Source organism: Electrophorus electricus, chromosome 23, assembly GCF_013358815.1.
Source record: "Electrophorus electricus isolate fEleEle1 chromosome 23, fEleEle1.pri, whole genome shotgun sequence".
Lineage (NCBI taxonomy): Eukaryota > Metazoa > Chordata > Actinopteri > Gymnotiformes > Gymnotidae > Electrophorus > Electrophorus electricus.
The window spans coordinates 4,052,855-4,072,856 of NC_049557.1; the positions used below are offsets into that span (position 1 = coordinate 4,052,855).

The 20,002-nt window shown below is 38.9% G+C and overlaps 2 protein-coding genes across 2 annotated transcripts; one reads left to right on the forward strand and one right to left on the reverse strand.

Annotated features, from left to right (window-relative positions):
- Nucleotides 1-1,173: 1,173 nt before the first annotated feature.
- On the reverse strand, nt 1,174-9,454 carry hsd17b4 (hydroxysteroid (17-beta) dehydrogenase 4). The gene is made up of 24 exons (XM_026999807.2): nt 9,327-9,454; nt 8,652-8,705; nt 8,451-8,558; nt 8,236-8,295; nt 7,685-7,706; nt 7,468-7,514; nt 7,289-7,373; nt 6,957-7,144; nt 6,349-6,440; nt 6,248-6,272; nt 6,023-6,151; nt 5,498-5,604; nt 5,077-5,313; nt 4,380-4,431; nt 4,229-4,300; nt 4,011-4,114; nt 3,862-3,927; nt 3,326-3,395; nt 3,115-3,221; nt 2,916-3,002; nt 2,733-2,816; nt 2,475-2,613; nt 2,046-2,173; nt 1,174-1,895 (listed from the first exon to the last, which is right to left on the reverse strand). The coding sequence occupies exons 1-24, from the start codon at nt 9,382-9,384 to the stop codon at nt 1,806-1,808; spliced, it is 2,211 nt and encodes a 736-aa protein (XP_026855608.2). The 5' UTR covers nt 9,385-9,454; the 3' UTR covers nt 1,174-1,805.
- A 1,566-nt stretch (nt 9,455-11,020) lies between these two features.
- Nucleotides 11,021-18,606, forward strand: prr16 (proline rich 16). Its single transcript, XM_026999820.2, has 3 exons — nt 11,021-11,152; nt 12,496-13,429; nt 18,541-18,606. Exons 1-2 carry the CDS (start codon nt 11,021-11,023, stop codon nt 13,243-13,245), a joined length of 882 nt encoding a protein of 293 aa, XP_026855621.2. The 3' UTR covers nt 13,246-13,429; nt 18,541-18,606.
- Nucleotides 18,607-20,002: the final 1,396 nt, after the last annotated feature.

The window sequence follows — 20,002 nt, forward strand, 5'->3', positions numbered from 1 at the left end:
GATTTTTTTTCCCCTCTGCATTTACACGTGCTAAACTGGAAGCAGCATTACATAATACGTTATAATAAATGATGTTATCTCCAACAAATATATTTTGCAGATTTTGGTCCATTGGTATTTGGTTGACATCTAATTGTCTCTAGACTTGCTGAAAGTGTTCATCAGTCTGTCCTGGAGGGGTTCAACACTGCAGTGTTGTTTTTTGTTTTTTTTAAATTAGCCCCCCCCCCAATGGCTAATTAACAAGGCCTTCGTGAGTTGTGTTGTAGCGAGGAGAATGCTGTACTAGGCTGTTCTGGGTAATGTCCTGCCCCTGTCATGCTGCCAAAGTCAAACTCATCACTTCTATGCCTTTTTGCTTATCATTTTATGACTTCTTTGAATCAAAGGTAATGGGTGCATAGTATTGGCCCATGGTAAATTAATGCAGACTGGTGTTCTTTTGCCAGCCCTATGGCTTGTGAGGGCTGGGTGTGGTCAGCATTTGCACAAGAATCAAATTCAATGGATGTAAAAATGTATATTATCTTTATTTAGGGGGAAGCAACTGAAGAGCATAAAACAGAGTTTTATTTCCTATGTAAATACAGAATCAGGGTGTTGATGGAACACCTAATTTAACTGCAGACCATATGAAAACCATTTAATTTAACACAAGGAATATTTATAGTGTATAATTTAAATTAGAATTTAATGCTGGGCATAGCATTGTTTTAGAAATGCCTTTATGGTACCACCACCCCATGTTTTTAGTTATTGTCATGAAAGTGACCCCACCATGCACAAACTTCACACACCAGTGTCACTTCATGTTAAAGGTACATTTTTAAACCTTAAAATCTAGACATATTTATCACCATTAAGATTTTTTTGTTATTTAAATGAAAAACATTTAGGATGAAATCTGTAACTTGCTTAATGAAGTGGAAAGAAGGAATCAACTGCAGCTGTATTGCATAGCTTCTCGAGCGTTCTCCCTTTAACCTATGAAATGTGAATATACACAAATCTAATTTTATAATAGGTATAAAGATTATTGTAAATTGAACTATGTAAAATACACCTAATGTAATGGTATAATAAATCAAGTTGATGCAACATTTATGTGTGTGCATAGAAAGTGATTTCTTTTCTTTGTCACATTTATTTCAATGAGTAAGATCCTTGAGTCAGTTTTGTTACTCAAAAGTGAACTTTATTACAAATTAGAAGTACATATTAAGCAGATCACAACCAGTCTCATTACTAGATGTTACAACTTCATAAACTTTGTAAATTAATAAAAGTCTATATTAATTATACAAGGTTTAATTTTGAAACTGAGAAATCAACATTGGGCTTATGTTAAAATAAAAGTAAAAAGATGCATTTGAATTGACTTCATACTTTAAATGACTAAAGACACAATGATGTGATTAGAACAACTTTGAGTAAAGGTTCGTACCATCTTAGGCAACTGAAACGCTAAGGTTGACAAACTGTCATATGTAAACCAAGACCTCAAACCTACAGAGTATAACTTTGATTTGGAAGGGGAATACACAAAATGTGCAAAGGTACTAAACAATAGTGCTAAGTGATTCAAAGGACAAATGTAATTAATTAGTAGATTTTTCCTCACTAATTTTTTATTAGTAGTGTTTGAATTCTCTTACAAGCATACCTTGTGGAAAACATCACACTCATTAGATCTTAAATGTCACTGGACACAAAGACTAGCAATATCATGCTCACTGGTACACACTCAGTAAAGTGCCGTTCTGTTTGCAGCTGCATGGCTCTCTGGTGCTGGGTGGCTTGGAAGCCTACAGCTTGGCATAATCCTTCAGTATTGTCTCCAGCTTCTGGCTCAACATGATATTTCCTCTGACTTTCAGTTTGCCAGCAAAAAATGCCTATGGGGGAAACAAATCATACCTCCATTCATCTTCAAACAACGGGGTTAATGCAGTAGATGAAGCCTGACATTTGCACATCTGGGCAAATTCAGTGTTATTTTCCACAATTTGTGTCACCCTTTTAGAGTGTGAGGGGGAGGGAGTTACCTTCTGAGGGTTGAGCTTCCCCACCACCACATCCATGAAGTCCTCATCAGATACGGTAAAAGTCACATCAGTTTTGCCATTGTATAGACCTTTATGGAGGGCACCGTTTCCTGTCTTCAGATCAATGGCTATATATAAATAGATTGGAAAATAATCTCAGCAGTGGGTAAAACACAAAAAACTGATCATACATGAAGGGGCTTAAAGAAACTACATGTGTGCTATTACGTTTGAGATATATCTGTGTCTTATTTTGTCCTCTGGAGTCATTGTGTAGTGCATGTTTGTTTGGCTGTTGTCATGCATATTGTTTACATTGAATATAGTGATGGGACCTCTGGTAAAGAATTTCTTTGTATTGCATTGATTAATGTAAATAAACCTTAAAACCTGACAAACCCTTTGAAATGATTAATAGCTCAAACTTACTCCATTGTGCAGCAGTCTTTCCTCCTTTGGTAATTTCCCATCCAAAAATTGCATTAACTTTCTTCACAAGTTCACCACCAAGGTCTTTAATTCGGCGGCCAATCTCAGCAAACACCAAATCACTCTGAAGTCCCTCTGTCTGTGAAGTCATAACCATCATCTTTTTCATCTCTAAACACAATCTGTGGCTCTTACCTACTCTTATCTTCAAAAAAAAACAACTGTCTGTCATGTTTAACAGGGAAATGATGGCTGTACCTTTGCTGAAGCAGTTGGAGCACCTGAGGCTGTATGTAAGTCTATATATGCTCCAGCCAACACGACAGCTCCTGTCTCCTTGACCTGGGCAACCCAAGCAAATAAGTAAATGTCTGACAGCTAAAATAGCACATTTAGTTCAAGACAGGCTGTGACGGATCACAAACATGCACTTCTACTCACTTTGCACTCAAAGTGAATTCTGTTGCCCTCTTTCCACATCAATGTCTGTATAGCCTGTCCTGGTAGCACTGGCTTTACAAATCGCACCTAGCCAAATGGAATGAACAGGAACCAGAAATAAAAGCAACGATATTAATGCACAGTGTGTGTGCGCACGCTACAATGCTGAAACCTCAAGCATCAACTATGTTTGCTTTACCTTGATGGATTTGAATCTAGAAACATCATTGTCAGCATACTGCCTCAAGACATGGCGAGCAGCGAACCCAAAAGAGCACAGCCCATGCAGAATGGGAGATTTGAAACCTAAAAAATTATAGATGACTTAACCACTGCCTATTCAGCACTTGCAGTTCAAAATGTTATTACTATGATTTGTTCTGAAGATGAACCCATTGCAAACAGCTTACCTCCTAATGCTGCAAAGTTTGGATCTATGTGAAGAGGGTTCCAGTCACCACTCAGCCTGTACAGAGCAGCCTGAAACATAACATAATATTGCTGTTTACTGTCACAAAAGAGAGATACTGCAAACTTTTTCTTTTTTTTGGTTTACCAAGTGACTATTACTGAAGTGGAAAAAAACAAAACAAAAACAAAAAAAAAACCCCACAATGTTCCTAGATGAACATGTCAAAAGCATCAATATAGTGGCACTTTCATATGCATCTGTCAGTCTGGATCATGTTTGCTGTCAGCTGAAGCTCCAACCCCATTTCATCTTTATGGGATGGTGGTATAGGAGCTGCGGCCCACCATCACCCTTTAGAGACGTCACTCTTAGTGAATGATTTTATACTGCTTTTTTCCCCCCATTATTGAGAGTCTAGCTCCAGCCAAAAAAACCCCAATCCTCCTATACATGAAATATATAGTCATCCATTCAGCATCTGCCTTTATGAACTACCGTCATCTGCTGCTATTCTCTTCCTCATAAAACTCCTACCTGGTCTCTGGTGGTTTCATCTGTCACCACTGCATCAGGTGCCCTGTTTGGAGGGGGAACTGTGGCCTAAGAGAGAGGAAGAGCAAGTGTTCCTTTGAACAAACCAACCAACATTATTTTGCAAGGCTGCAACACAAGACGTCCAATACCACAGCTCGTTCTGAGGACCTCTTTCCCCCAAAACCTCCAGCACCAACAATGAACAAGGAGAACTGATTGTAGCACACCAGCTCATGGTTGCTGTATGTGTGAACTGCAGAAAAAGAAAAGAATCCATTCTTAAGCCTCTTAAACACTGGCTGCCTCAGCTGAATTAAATGTTGACGTACTGCACAATCGAGTGCAGAGCAGCGGGAAAGATACTTACTATCCAAGAGTATGAGTGCGCCAGACCCTTTGTCAAGAATGTCTGCTACTGATGCCTTAGATGTCAGTGTACCTGAAAAGCAGACATTATTTACACAGCCAGTTATAAACAATAAAATAGTTTATTATTGTCTAAAGGAGAGCATGCTTACCTGAGGTAGGCAGAGGTTTGTACAGCTCTAAGTACTGCTCTCCATGCAGAAGCTAGATGAGAAAAGGAAGGGTATGCAGGGTAAGGATTAAGACTGAAGACAACGAGCCTAATACAGGAACCAGTAGTATGAACAGATTCGTTCTTATATCGCTCATGCGAATAATTTGATGAATAGTCATTTTGTGATTATCGTGCGACACTAATATTTAATTCCACTCTGCTATTCTCCCACAGCAATCTAAATCGTGACAATGGCCATTCATTCATTCTGCCGAAACCTTCCTGTTGACTTCGTGACTAATAGCCTTCAATTAAAATTAATTCAAGTTATTTAATTTGTGGTGTTGATACTGACAGTTGGTGTCTAGAGCAACCATTTGGTGCATCAGATATGGTAATTCATGGTAATTCATGGTAATTGTGTGAACAGAGCTGTTTATGAACGTAAATTTATGAGCGTTCAGTAAATCTGAGGTGACAGACGTAAAAATTGACAAAAATATGATGTTTGACGTTATGAAAGTGTTGAGGCCCAATCTGCTGTTCCATTCTTTATTTTTTAAGTACAAAAATTAGTAAGAGAAAAGAAATGAGACAATAAATAAGCCAGCCCTAGTGCTCATCAGATAAAGCTAAATTGTGCATGTTATAAACCATAGCTGGGAAGACTATCAGGCAGTCTGCAGATTGCTTACCTTGGTGGGGTCAAAATTGAGACCAGGAAGAGAGCCGAGACCTCCCTCCAGCATGGAGGCCTGGGCTGGGATGACCCCAAAGGTAGGGAGACAACTGAAGTCCTCATGGCCTTCGTAGAGGAACTTGAGGTGATCGGGTTCCCTGGTGGACAAGCCCACTCCCAGAGCATAGAGGACACAGTGCATGTGGGTGTAGCTAAAGGTCATCTCTCCGAGCATCTTCCCTATGGCATCTGACTGTGGAAACAAGGACGAAACATGCAGAACTAAAACAGCCGTGTAACAATTGTTCAGTTGCAAGTGAAACGCACAAAGACTTATTTGGTTAAGTGAAGGTAGGGGGCTGGTAAACAGCATGCGTAGACAAATACGGGCAAGTAAAAACCACACGGTAAGCGTGAAGTTCATCTGTGATACTCACGGGGTTGATGCCAGATGTTGATGAGGCCAAGGCATGGGCTGGATTGGCTCTCAGCCCTTCTCCAGCCTCCACTTTTGACAGCACCTCCACCAGTGTGTGCAACGACTCTTAATGGCAAAGTGCACAAGGAACGGGTGGCAATCAACTCCTCCACACTTCTCACAAGACAAAAAGAACACGCTCTTCCAATAAGACACGGATGGTGAGCACTACAAAGCTACAAAGCTTCCTCTTAACTCTTCTGCTTCGTGCAGCACACCCTAGGGGCAGTTGCTGTCAGCGGAAGCAGGGAGGAAGATAGGCGCCCTTACCCCCGACCATCTTATTTTCTGACTTTGCTAAAGTTTGTTCTTTTGCTTCATTTTTTTTTTTCCCCCTCAAAAGATCACTGCTGATGGAAATCGTGTTTGGATTTCAGAGTACCGTGTTTGTTACACAGTAATGTGAGCTATAGGCAGAAATCATGAACACAGCATTGCCTAATGATTATACAGAAAAGTACCAGTAACTTGCTCTAGTGTTTACCTTGAATAGTAGCTGGCTTAGTGGCACTGGTAAAGTCACAGATTTGGTCCCACTTGTCCCGTACCTCTTCTGGGGTCATGTGCTGGTCCTTATGCCGGACAATACTACCCAAGGTCCTCTCCCACCGCACTGCATGCATATATCAAATTACATCGTCTTTATATTGGATTTTACACTTAATATTTAAACCAAGTTCTAATTACAGATGGGTAAAATCCCGCTTACATTTGCCAATCCAGCCAGCTCCAACCTAAGGAGAACCACAACCAGAAGTTGTTGGAACTGGCACAGCAAATACAGTGTATTAACAAAATAAAATCACAGACCTCAAAAAGACCTCCATTCTCCTGACACTGCTCGTGGCACAGCCAGAGAACAAGCGGAGCAACATACTCTGCTTTCAAAGACTTCAAGAGATCTGAGAAAGGAAGGAGCACCATGTACTGTTACTAACGATCAGGAAAGAACAGGCAACTCAGTAGCACATTACACTGCTCAATAGCAAGTCAAAGCACTCTTAGAGCTGCTTAGGGAGGAGTCAAGACAGAAAACAAGCATGGGCAGGTGAGCAAAGCAAATACAGCTGGGGAACAAAAAACATAACTAAAAAAAAGAACTTTCTTTTACCAAAAGATCCTCGATCCAAGGCAAACAGGGTTATCTATTCAAATGTCCCTTACACTGTTATATTCCTTTACTTCTTAACCCACAACCCTTTTTCAGTGCTCTTATTTTGTTTATGCCCTTATGTCCATTAAAAACCACACACACAAACACCGAAAAATACTAATTTCACTGCTATGATAAACTCTGATTATCAAGCAAATATTAACATAGATGTAAATGGCCGCAATGCGATAATGTTCTTTAAACAGCAAAGTTGTTAGCAACCACAAAATGCAGCTTGGATTGACTCGAATAAAGGGGGCCTAACCTGGGGGCATGACGGTCTGCGTGAGCCGTGAGCCTGCCGTGGGAGCAATGGTATTGCAGTGGATGTTGTACTTCTGGCCTTCAATGGCCAAAGTGTTGGCCAGGCCCAGGAGGCCGAGCTTGGCAGCACTGTAGTTTGCCTGGCCAAAGTTCCCATAAATCCCAGCAGCTGATGAGGTCATGATGATTCTGGAGGGTGGTGATCAGCAGTGCCACAGTACAAATAAAGCATTAATTTTAGTAGCAATTATATTATACTACTATAATATATTTAGTAGTATACTACTTCATTTTAGTAGCAATTACATTATACATGGACAGTCTGGATATTACCTCCCAAACTGTTGCTTCTTCATATGATTCCATGCTGCCCGGGTAACAATGAAAGAGCCCCTTAAATGCACTCGGTGAATGAGGTCTGAAAAGAAAAACCCATTCAAGCAGTGTTTGGCCAAAAAGAGAGAATGCATGATGATAGGATTTTTTGGGTTGCTATCATAATCAGCACATACCCCAGTCCAGGTCACTTGTTCTAGCAAAAGATCGATCACGCAGGATCCTTTCAAATTAAAGCACAGAAAAACAAGTCAGTTATAATATAATATATCCATAGGTTTGGAAGAATAAAATTAGCTGTTTTAGTGTATATAAGCAAAAAAAACAAAACCAAAAAAACTGGTCTTGTTAAAAACAAAAATGAGTCCGTGCTGGCCCCAAAATATAACTTACCCAGCATTGTTTACCAAAATATCTAAAGGAAAAAAACCATTATGTTAAAACATCAAATAACAACCCCCCCCCCCCCCCCCCCCCCCCAGGTTTGTAAAAGGTTGTTTTTTCCCCCCTTACCACAAATGTAGTCCATTAGCCCTGACATGTTTGGTATGTGGTGATATCCTTCCTTAGCTTTGTACAGGAGCTAATTGGATGCCATTTCACCCAAAATATTGTTTTGTAAATGCATACCCAGAGTTCCATTTTTAACTTGCAATCTAATTTTTTTTTATTTTCTCCTTAACTGCATGCTATCCAGTACATTTTCATTTTCAACAGCTTTCTATACTTACTAGATACATTAGCCTTGTAGCTTGAATGCAAAAATAATATAAAGCAATTGTCAGGCACCAAACATGTCTTTTCTACATTGGAGGAAAGTGAAATTGTGTAGATGACAAAGCACTTTTGTAAGTTGATCATAAACGTAAATGAGTACATACTATTTTTCCTGAACCACCCATTTAAGATGATTAAAATCACTAAATATTGTATATCAAATTTACCTATTCGTCCAAATGCATCTAAGGCTGCTTTGATTAGCTTTTCACCATCTTCTACAGAATCTGTGAAAACAGAATTATATTAAAATTTATTCTCTGAATTTTTTTCCCCCTCTTCAAACCAAATTATTAGGTATGATGATTTACTTTTTTTTCCTGTGGAACAGTATAATCACAAGAACACAGTGCACAGGAACTGCCAAGCTAAGAGTACGTACCATAATTTGCCACAGCTTTGCCACCTTTAGCTTTAATCTCCTCTACAACTTTATCAGCAGCTGATGAGCTCTTTCCACCTCCTTTAATGTCTCCACCAAGGTCATTCACTGAGAGTAAGAAAAACAAATATCCTCAAATGGCTACGATGAGCTAGATGGTTTAATTTAGTATAAATCAGTGAATTTCAGAAAACAACTTGCCAACAACAGAGGCTCCTCTTTCACCAAAAGCCAATGCATATTCTCTCCCAAGTCCTTGAAAGACAATGTGATATTACCGTTTACTGCATGTAATTAGGTTAATCCAAAATCTAAGTATTATTTACAAGAGAAAAACATTTGCTTAACACTACAGCAGGATGCGACTACTGAGGTACTGGTGTAAATATATAAAACAGTCATGCTTCCAATGTAATGCTCAGTAAGGTTTCCAAAAGATTTGTTGCTTTATTTGCATTTCTGTAATATTAGGGGTATTCAAATTTCCAATGATGGGACATAATACAGCTTTTTTGGTGCTATTACCCAACCCACAAGTCCACTTCTTGTAACTGACCTTTGCTCCGTACACATAACTGATAGCTGCTTCTGTCGCAACTTTGTCACCGATTGGTGCAGGTTTATAACAGAATTTTATTTAATAACAAGTTCATATTATTAAATACTATACTATTTCTATTAAAGACGAATGAGCACCATGCTAGAAGCTTTTAGGTTTGCTAGCCAAGGTTCTCACAGCGAACATTTCGATCTGTATTTCAGTTTGTACTGCTAAAAGATATTAGCTTAGCTTAGCTTAGTTTAGCTAGCTGCCTCATCTCTACGTAGCTAACGAGCTGTTATATTGTCTAATGTTGTCAAAACGTCTCGACTCACCTCCACCAGCTCCCGTCACAAGAACGACTTTTCCAGCAAACGACAGAGGCACGGCCATGGCGAAAAGGCTCCTGATACCGTCCGGCTTCACAGACGGCGAAGTTTAACGTGACCCTTGACCCACTCCCCTTTCGTCACGTCATATCACCAGCCAATCAGACGCTCGAGTACAACGGGTTACAGTGTGCGCGCGCGGCGCATTAGCGCCTGCGCTTACTTTTGCTTGCACACAGCACCTGTACCAGCAGCTGCATGCATGCAGAAGACTGTGCTATTGCAAGTTCCTGGCCGGGGCTTAATGATTGATCTCCTGCATGTAAGCTGTCGCTGGTTACTTACTTTGCACTAGTTTCAATATGATAAACCGTTTAATTGTTTTTAAACTTAAAAAAAAAACTATTTAAAAATCTTTTATTTCATCATTTATTATTTTTTATTATTTCTTAACTCGTTTAATTGTTAACCGTAAATACTTCTCCACATCTTTGTCTCCACGTATTTGCCACGACAAATCAACGAAACGAAATTTATTTAGATTTTTTTTAGGATGCAGTAAGCGTTTACATGAACATAAAGTTCACAACATTGAAATGCTCTACACATGTTCCCATGCTACTGGTTGAATGGGCCTATTTTGGGGGCCTTGTCCATGCAGATATGGATAAGGAGTACATTTGTGACGCGGCATATCAACCAGTTGATCTAGCGGCAGTCGAGTTTCCTTTCAAAAACACAAAAAAATCCAAAACCACAAAAGATTATTAAGGATTATATTATTTCGACTATATATATATACTTGATAACCATACAATTTATACTAAATCATATACATTATACATATATTACATATGATTATATCTTAATCAAACCCGGTCAAAGTGGTCACATCAATGTAATTTAAATTAGGGCGTTTTATGCATACCCTATGGACACGCTCATATGTCAGAATTTGCGAAGGTGTTATTTAAGACTTAACAGCAGGAGAAGACAAAGGCAGGGCAGGACAATCCAGTGGCCACAACATGTGATCCAGTCTTTTACGTAGATATGACACCGAGATGTCTTTACGAGCCCTTCTGACTCATTCGCACACATTTGTCTGTTGCCTTGCAAAGGCGAAAAAACGCTGTTATTTTAATCTAACAAATGCTCTACTCGTGTATTGCTCTACAAGAAGACGTAGGCATATAACCCGCAATGATGACCAGTCGACTGACAGCGCAGCATATAGCAAATCAGGAGGCGGGATCCAGTAAGCGCAGAGAAGCACCGTTTTCCTGTTCCAGTGAATCGACTGTGAATAAATTTTTTTCCCCATGAACGTCAGACTTATTCACGGTTCATAACAACAGACTTTAAAACGCACAGTTTATTTTAACTGGGGATAACTGGATGATTTCCGCTCCTGATATAAGGTGAAAAGGATTTTTCGCTAAAGGAAATGAAAGGAATGCAATTTGCTGTTCCTTAATACAATTTAATCTACATTTAAAATAATTGGGATTATTGCTTATTACAAATGAAATGGTCTATTGCGCAGGCGTGTGTACCGGGACGCTTCCACTGCTCGTCTCCAGATTGTTCTGCGATGTATAAAGGGGACAGAGAAGGAAACATTAAAATGCACGAACAAAGTGCGCCGATCGCGATGAATGGATATATTCGCACTCCTTGATTTGGGGCTTGCTCAAAGAATGTCAGGGACAACACATGTGGAATCGGAGGGAGTCTCCAAAGTTCAAGTAAAACGACAGATCAAGACAATCGTGGAGGATTTAGAAAACATCTTGGGGGACTTGAAGGAGGTGGCAAAAGAACTCAAAGAGGTTGGTTGGATTCTGATCAGACTTTAATAGTGAATGAAAGTATTACTCTAGTTCAGTGTTAAGATACCTAGGTGGTAGAGTGACAAGAATATTTGCATAGTTTACAACATATGTTAATTAAGGCTTGTAATAAGGTTCTCTAAATGACCACATTTAGAGATCTTTCATATATAACCACTAAACAAGGCCTTCATACCCTAATAAAATTTTATCCTCGTTGTAAAACATCTCAGATAACTCATTTAAACGCTGTGGATATAAATAATGAATGGACCCTTGTGTTTAACTGTCATTAAACTAATTTAATATCACTTAAACTCTTATCTAATCATTCAATTCCATTTACTTCTATTTGGGGTACGTCAAATGCGGATTATTTTGTCGTTTATATTTAACAGCATTCTCTCTGGACAGCTGTCGGTGTCGTTACGGATTGGTTTGGGATACGTTATTATTAATATATATAGCGGCATTTATTTATTTATTTATTTATTTATTTAAATCAGCTTAATGTGCGCCGAACGTATGTTGCTGTTTGCGTGTCGTCATCATGTCTCTTTGGACTCGTTTATCGGTATAACCTTGTTCTTAGGCCAGGGTGACTCTAAATGAACTGCAACACTCGGCCTGCAGGCTCTTACTCTTGCTACTATGGTTTAGGTTGCAACACTCACACCGCGGAAGGATGATATCCACCGACCGACCTTTAATTATGGCAGCACAGTTCATTTAGGTAGGATAGGTAGGTAGGGACTTTTTTTTCTATAATACAGTGAAAATTGTCACGATGTAAATGACTGAACAATGGCCAGCTCAGCCATGACCAAAGCAGTAATATAACAACATTAAACAATAGATAGACTTTATATTGTTTTGCTGGCAAATATCGTGTTTATTCATACTATGTCCTGATTTGTAATGCAAATATTGCCTGCCCACTTCAATCTCAATGACTGTAGGAAGATAATGTACAGAACATTGTAGTAGGAGGGAAATGCAAAATGTAGATGTTCATATGTAGCTTCAATTTTTACACCATGTCACCAGCAGGACCCCCTGAGAATGTTCTTTGACTCTAATATTGTTAAGTTCATGTACTAAGACTAGCCATCATAAGCCTATATCTTACAAAGACATTTGTACATTTAGTAGGTTACTCTATGTTTTTTACTATATGTATATTAATACTTATCCAGAGCAATGACAGGATACACTAGCTGTATGAAAGAATAATATGAACACAAAAACTCAAAAGCTGCTTGCTTACTATTAACTCGCAGGTGTGAGATCTAGACGTATCCCTGCAAAATCCAATATCTTGTGTTCTTTCTGCTTTTTAACAGGTTGTCCATGAAATCGATTCTCTAACATCAGACCTCCAGCTGGAGGAGGAGATGGCAGACAGCTCTAAGACTGACACCCTGAATAGTAGCTCCAGCAGTACCACAACCACCACCACAGCCTCCAGCATAGACAAAATCAAGGTCTACCCCGAGGACGCCTCAATCAGACCTCCAGCCATCAACCCTGGCTTGCTCACAGTCCTGAAAAGACCCCATCTTCCTCTTCCTCCTCCTCTTCGCCTGATGTCATCCAGATCTGAGGACCACAGTAAAGGTCTGTCCTCAGGGAGCCTAACCAAGGCTAACGGGACATTCATGCGCAACGGCGGCTTTCCCACGAAGCCCATAAATGTGCCCGGCAGAGACTTGGCTCGTGGGCCTAAAAGCATGATGGAGAAGTTGCCACCACCAATGTCACTCCTGAGGCACGAGAAGAACCGGTGTCCTCAAGTGACACGAGAGCGCGTGAGATTTAGTGAGACGGTGCAGTATCACGGCTACTGCCCGGACTGCGACCTGCAGTATGATATGAGCAACACGGATGTGCACTTACACGCTGAATTAATCAGTGCCAAGCTGAGCCCTGTTCACCAGTGCTCCTCCTTGTCCCCGACCCACGTGTTGCTGGAAAATGGCAGCCTGAGTCTCAGCCAAAGCTTTCCCCCATCCACTCCACCTTGTGTGCCTCATCATCTGACTCAAAAACCACAGAAAACCATCCTACGCAAGTCCACCACGACAACTGTTTGAGATATAAATCACTGCTAAAGTGACATTTTATAATCTTTATATATTTTTTATTTAATGTCATGAGCACTTTCTACTCCGGTAAAAATGGATTATCTGAAGATTGATAAAAAAGATAGGGCAAGGAAAGAGGATCAGGGAGATGTCTGGCTTTTTTCCCTGGAAATCGAAGTAGAATGAGTGAATGGTGAGTGCTTTTGAATAGGGTCATATGCTGTAAGCCTAGAAGAGAATCCATTCACTTAAGTCACAGAAAGTCATCCATTAATGTAGAAAGTATCTGTGGAAATGAAAGCGAGAGAAGGAATAGACACAGAGAGAGAGAGAGAGAGAGAGAGAGAGAGAGAGAGAGAGAGAGAGAGAGAGAGAGAGAGAGAGAGAGAGAGAGAGAGAGAGAGAGAGAGAGAGAGAGAGTTATTAGGGAATTGCAAACATTGGGAAATGAGTAAAGACAAATACATGAAATGCCATTCATGTATTTGCCATTAATTGTTTTGCAAATTCACTCTGTAGTATGAGTCGAATGCGTACCAGTGGGTACATGCTACATACTGCAGAGTGGAAACGAATGTGGTGAATTTAATTTCAAGTGAAAATGGTCACTAAATCAAATAATAGCTTAATCAAATCATGGCTTACTCCATTCACATGCCTCTCTGTTTTCCGTTACCATCTTATGGGTCATTTTGAATTATGTCAGCTGCTTCATATTGTGAATGGTATATCAAGCTTTAGGTGATGTGTGGTGTATAGGTAACCTACACAATAGATAATACACTGGATAATTCTGACCTCAGGTCAGACAGTATGATCATAAAACATTTATGTAGACTCATATTATATTATTTTTGAGGCTTGGCAAATCTGTCGTTGGTGTCCCATTGAATCCTTACATCTGATTAGGGTGCTTTGACATCTTAGGCAGGCATCCAAAGAAATGTATTAAATGCATAGCTCATTAGCCATTGTTCTGTCTCAGAACTGTAGCCTTTTTTTATTTCATTTTATGCAAGACACTGATATTTGGTAAGCAGATGTCAGATATTCTTGCAGTGCTCACGGTAATAATGTAACTTGTACAATCTTCATATACAGCTTTGGATCACCTTTGGTCATCACACTGTCATGACAGTTTTATTAAGGAGACCCATCTATGTTTAAATAGAAAAATCATGCGTAGTCATCCGTATGTAAATGTATGCACTACTACCACTACATTCTGATGACATTGCATGTTTAACAAGTCAAGTAACGTGAAAATGCCCCTCCCCCATTCTAATGCTGAGAAAGGATGCGGGAGAAGAGAGCTCCAGTGCTTGGAGTTCAGGAAAGCAGGTGTCCCCTGGAGGGAGATGGAAATAGCAGCCTCCACTAATTAGAGAAATTAAGCAAACACTGATTACGGAATTTCACTCTGGCTTTGCATCAACCCAAATATCAACTCAAGTATCAGTTTATTCAATTCAGCATAGCGACCTGGAGGCCTTTAACACTGTGAATTATCAGCCTTGAGATGTGGCTGTAAAGATGTGGCTGTAAGTTCTTGAAGAACTGATAAAATAATCTAGTGTGTCACATCTGTATTGTGCGATACTGGACACTGAAAATCTCTCTCTCTCTCTCTCTCTCTCTCTCTCTCTCTCTCTCTCTCTCTCTCTCTCTCTCTCTCTGTGATGGTTTCATAACAAACTCATTCAATTTAATCAGTATGTATGTCTATTTGTATAACAAAATGGTTAAGAGTACATCTGACATCAAATAACTCCATTTGATATGGCAGACCATTACAAGAAATGATACTATATGAAATTCAAAAGGTTCATTGGCTCACTTCATAAATTGCTCCCACAAAAATATCTTCTTTCTGGCGATTGCATTTCCTGGCTTCAAATGAAACTAATGTTCTCAGTATGTTTTGAAATTTTAGTCACTTGTGGTTTTATAGATTTCATAGTTGTTACTGCAACTATAATAATAGTAATTATAATAAAACGCCAAATATTAATTTTACATATAATTGTGACATTTTGGTAGACACAGAGCGAGACATGAGTGTTCAAAAAAAATGAACAGATTTAACACTAAGAAGAGCAAGCACGAAAAGGGATGCTTGATAAGTGGGCTTGGCAGATGACTCACAAGCTCAGATGTGAAGCACTGGAGTGAGGCAGCTGTGGGACTTAAGTAGGTAAACGGAAAAGTGAAACAGATGAAGGGAATAACTGATAATCGGGATTGTGAATGGATGAGTGAATGTGGGTGATAACAAGTGGATGGTTGACTGATTGGTGTCTGAGGTGTGACAATTCTACGGCACTGTATCTCTAAAGAGTAGAGATAATGTTGTAACAAGGTAACATGAAGGGTTTACAGATCAGTATATCTAATTTGTATTTGCATATGCTGTCTGCCGTCTGCCGTTATGGCAGCAAAGGACACAGAAGTCTAGAGTGTTCACTGGTGACATTTACAGCACTTAAAGGACAGTCCTGACATTTGAACTGTTAACCATAGTGTTCCTTATTGCTTCACACACTTTTGATTACTTTTAAGATAAAGATTTGACTAAAGGGAAGCTTGTGCTGAAACTGACAGAGAAATTTACTGTTGATCAGACAGTACTATGAGGTTGTCCCACAGAACCCTCAACATACACCCTCCTACATTTTGTAAGCTTATTTTGCAAATGTTTAGGAGGGCTGTCTTCCTGGGTGTAGCGTAGAACAAAATAAGACGGATGTTATTGATATTCTTAAAATGATTAAGACACCAGAATGCACAAAACTTTCAAAGGCTTTATTCTAGACTTGTCGTTTTCAGAAATACAGTTCCTAAAATGCCGTGCACACTGTCCCCTAGGCCACTATAATAGAGATGGGTTTGTTTTTGTACATTTCCTACTGCTCACGAACAAATGTATCAAAGGTATTGCCAACAATAACAACAAAAAACACAACTATGCATGATTTCTCTAGTTAAACATAGCTAGATCTTGTTTAAAACTCTCATGACAGTATGTTGGCCAAAGGTGATGCAAAGGTGTATGTGAAGCTCAAGCAAGTTAAATTACACTGACCCTGATCATTGCAAGAACTGAGACACATTTATAGGCAAAAACACTTGTAGGTGGCAACAATGTGCATGAGAATATTTCCCAAATTGCACTATTGTCTGGCATCAATAGACATAAGATGGTGGGAAGCTACTGTCAGCATATGAATCAAAATTAGTTTTATTCAACAGCCCAGAAGTATAGTAGCAAGGGTCTTCTTAGCATACATGACAATACGCAGGTAGTCAGTAGTGGCCAAAATGGACAAAGACTAATAATGTGATAACCTTTGTGTTGAACTGTTCGAAGTAATGCTTTAACTTTCCAGATTATAGAGACATTTTATTTATTAATTTGCTTTCATTGTTCTGGAAATTATGCTTGCTGGGCTAACATAGGGGGTATTTGAAGAGTTTAGTTATTGTTTATTGTTTTAGTGAGGTAGTTACAAATCAAGGTATAAACTCCTTTCATTGTCTGGAAACCATATGCAATTAACCATATGCCAGTGAAAGTGTTGGAAAACTGTTAAAGTATTTTTTCACCAGAAGGTCTTGAAATACAGACAATGATGTACTTAGAGAAGAACAAAAGAGAGAACACACAGTCTTGTGCGGAGGGTGATGCAATTTCACAAGCAGGGACACCTGACATACATACAAACATGAGACTGTTGAGCCATCTACAGATGGAATGGCCTGCCTTCATCTCTGGCAGGTTGCTGAGTGCTTGTCAGGATATTATGGAGTGGAAAGAATGTGGCTTGTGATTTATAAATGGATGAGTCAATGGCAGTTAATAGCCATTACAGCATTTGAGTATGTATTCTTTTTCTGCTTTAATTTTCTGCTTGACGAATTATTGATTGTGACTGGCTTCTGGGCTAGAGGGCTGGCTCTTTGGTCTGGTGGTCAGTGCACATGTTTACCACCTGGAAGAGCCAGGTTTCAAACGGCGCGATTGCTTTCCTCAGCCTTTGTCACAGTGACACATATTATAAGTGAATGTGTTTATTTGATTTTTTAATGTTGTGAGGATAGAGAGTTCTCCAGTGTTGATAACCCTATTCATAACCATTTCTTATGCTTTAGTTGGTTGGCAGTCTTTTGGAAGTAGGTCAGGGCCTCAATGATTCTTGGGTGCAAAACAGCTAAGAACCCAGAGGTGTTACATAGTGCCCAGGGGTGCTAATATAGAACCTCATAAAGTTAACAGTCTAGGATTATACAGTGGGATGCCCATGTTAACTGAAATTGTTGGTAGAGTGTAGTAAAAGTGATGATATCACAGTTATCATAACTGTCCTTACACAGTTCTGTTTTGTGTTGCCTATAACAAAGCTTATTACTGATATCTGAAATCGGATTTTAGTATGAAGCACAGAATAATCTTATGAAGAGCAGAGACCTCAGCTATTCTTCCAGAGATAAACAACAACAACAACAAAAAATCTGTGCTTTGCTAACACAGCTGAAGAAAACATTTGGTCAGATAAATACATTGCTCAAGACATTGTGCCAAATCATTGTCAGAATAATGTAAGAAATGGCAAACGTATGCAAAATTGAATTTAAGATATTCTTGTTGTATAGGAGGGCCTAACTCTTAGCATGGAATCTTAGGGAGAAGGTAGAATATTTGGAGGGCCTCAGTATTCATTCATGGCTAAATATTTGTGCAATGATTTTGTCATGAGCGATAGAAGATACATGGGCACGATTTCACAGTTTCATCTTGATAGCTTGGAAAAAAAAGGTCACGCCGCATGACTCTCATCTCAATGAGATAACAGATTTAATATTTCTGTGCTCTCAGATGCCCATTCTGTGACAGCATGCTTCTCTGGATGCACTCTCACAAGTGTGGGAGGCAAAATCGATATCCTATTACCACTCCCATCCCACATGCAACCATCTTTTCTTTTTTTTTACCAAGAAAAACCCACTATACTTTCTACACAGAGATAATCAGATGTTATTATGTACAAGTGGTTAGCTGTTATATGCTTACTGTAAAATTATATTGTGCAAATGGATAAAAGTTGTTTTTTTTTTTGTATACTTTCAAGAACACAGAACACAGCAAAGACACAGTCATATCGAGCATGCACCATATACTCCAAGTTTCCCATTTAATATTAATCTTGCATTTTCTAATCTCATATTCCCTTCTATTTTGCAAGTTTGGTTATATTTTGCTTTATTTATGGCCCCCCAGGCTAATGCACCTCTTGTGTTTCCCTGCAGGTTCGTTTGCATGGCAGGAGAGACTTCATTTAGAGATAACCTATGGATCACCTCAGTCGCATGATGCAGTGAGGGCTCATCATATATGACAGAAAGCCCTCTGAAACACTACCAAATCATTCACAGCCAAAGGTCCCAGAGGCACCGTTGTAGATGTACAAAAATGTATGACAAAGATAGAAATCTGGCCAAAAGACACTGTTGCTGAGGTTACCCAGTTGAACCATCCACAGTTGCAGGCACGTGTAATCATACCGTACACCGGAGATGGAAAAATGCTTTTTCTTTGCCTTCTTGTGATCCTACAAGATGTTGTGGCATATTTGTAGAACTGCAAAAAAAAAAAGTCTTTGAAATCAGAGAAGAGGGGATATACCCTAGGACTATCTTTCAGAGTACTATATTTTTCAGTCATACATGTGTGATTGATTCATTCACTCATCATTCCATTTTCGTAGCAGGAAGGATAATTCTCAAATGCTATAGTTTACTGTAGTCTAAGTCATACATATTGAAAAAAGTGATATATTGTTGCTGCTATGACAATGAAAACATATAATAGGATTCACTTTGACTTGATGACAGTGAATTATCTATCGCTATTACTGTCATGATATTAAATATCATGGCAGTAATAGTGATAGATGCAAGCAATAGATATGAGACTAGAAAGTTTCTTTCAAATTTTAGCTTTTGATTCACCTCTCAACATGATTCACCTTTGAAAGTTATGGATGAGACAAAGTGAAAATTTATGTGTTCAAATACAGTATATGTTTTTTAAAGAGGATTTTTGAAATACATAAAAGAGCATATTTTTGATATTTCTTGAGATGATTTTAAGGATTGCTTTCATTTTTCTGGACTGTAATCTCTGCAGGGCATAGACAGCATTTACATCATTTATTTATGTATTATTCAGCTTCAGAAAATGTAGAAGATGCCTGGAATTTTCTTATATTATGGAGGTGATTGTTATTATGTGATTGTGTTTATAAAACCAAATGAGTTATTTTATGTACGATTTCTGAAAAAATTCTAGAAAGGTCTGCCATGTATTACATGTTCATAATAGGAACATACATGTACTATGTCCTAAAACATTTTAAGATACAGGTCATGTCAACAGCACACATCTGCATCTAATGCCTATACCACTATTCCATATTCAAAATTTTGGGATTGTTGCAGTCAGCAAGCCCCAATGGAAACCATTTTACCCTAACAGCTTTTATCCTGTTACTGCAGGAAAATTCTGGCAAGGAGAATACTTGATGATACTTGATAATTGATCACGGTTTGTTTTGTATTGTCTGGAGCTGGTTAACACATTGGGAATGGGAATTCATTCTCTTGGCATGTTTCTTTATTTTGAGACTGTCACCCTTCTTTTCAGAACCAAATGACAACTGTAAAAATATGACTTAGACAACCTCAAAAATACTCAATTTTTAATATGTTG

Bases quoted from the DNA above. Each gene is read 5' to 3' on its own strand.
- prr16 (XM_026999820.2), top strand. From the start codon at position 11,021: ATGTCAGGGACAACACATGTGGAATCGGAGGGAGTCTCCAAAGTTCAA. The intron at 11,153-12,495 runs GTTGGTTGGATT...GCTTTTTAACAG, and splicing joins TGGCAAAAGAACTCAAAGAG to GTTGTCCATGAAATCGATTC.
- hsd17b4 (XM_026999807.2), bottom strand. From the start codon at position 9,384: ATGGCCGTGCCTCTGTCGTTTGCTGGAAAAGTCGTTCTTGTGACGGGA. The intron at 5,605-6,022 runs GTAAACACTAGA...TTTGCCATTAAG, and splicing joins TAAGCCAGCTACTATTCAAG to AGTCGTTGCACACACTGGTG. The intron at 4,301-4,379 runs GTAAGCATGCTC...TCTGCTTTTCAG, and splicing joins CAAACCTCTGCCTACCTCAG to GTACACTGACATCTAAGGCA.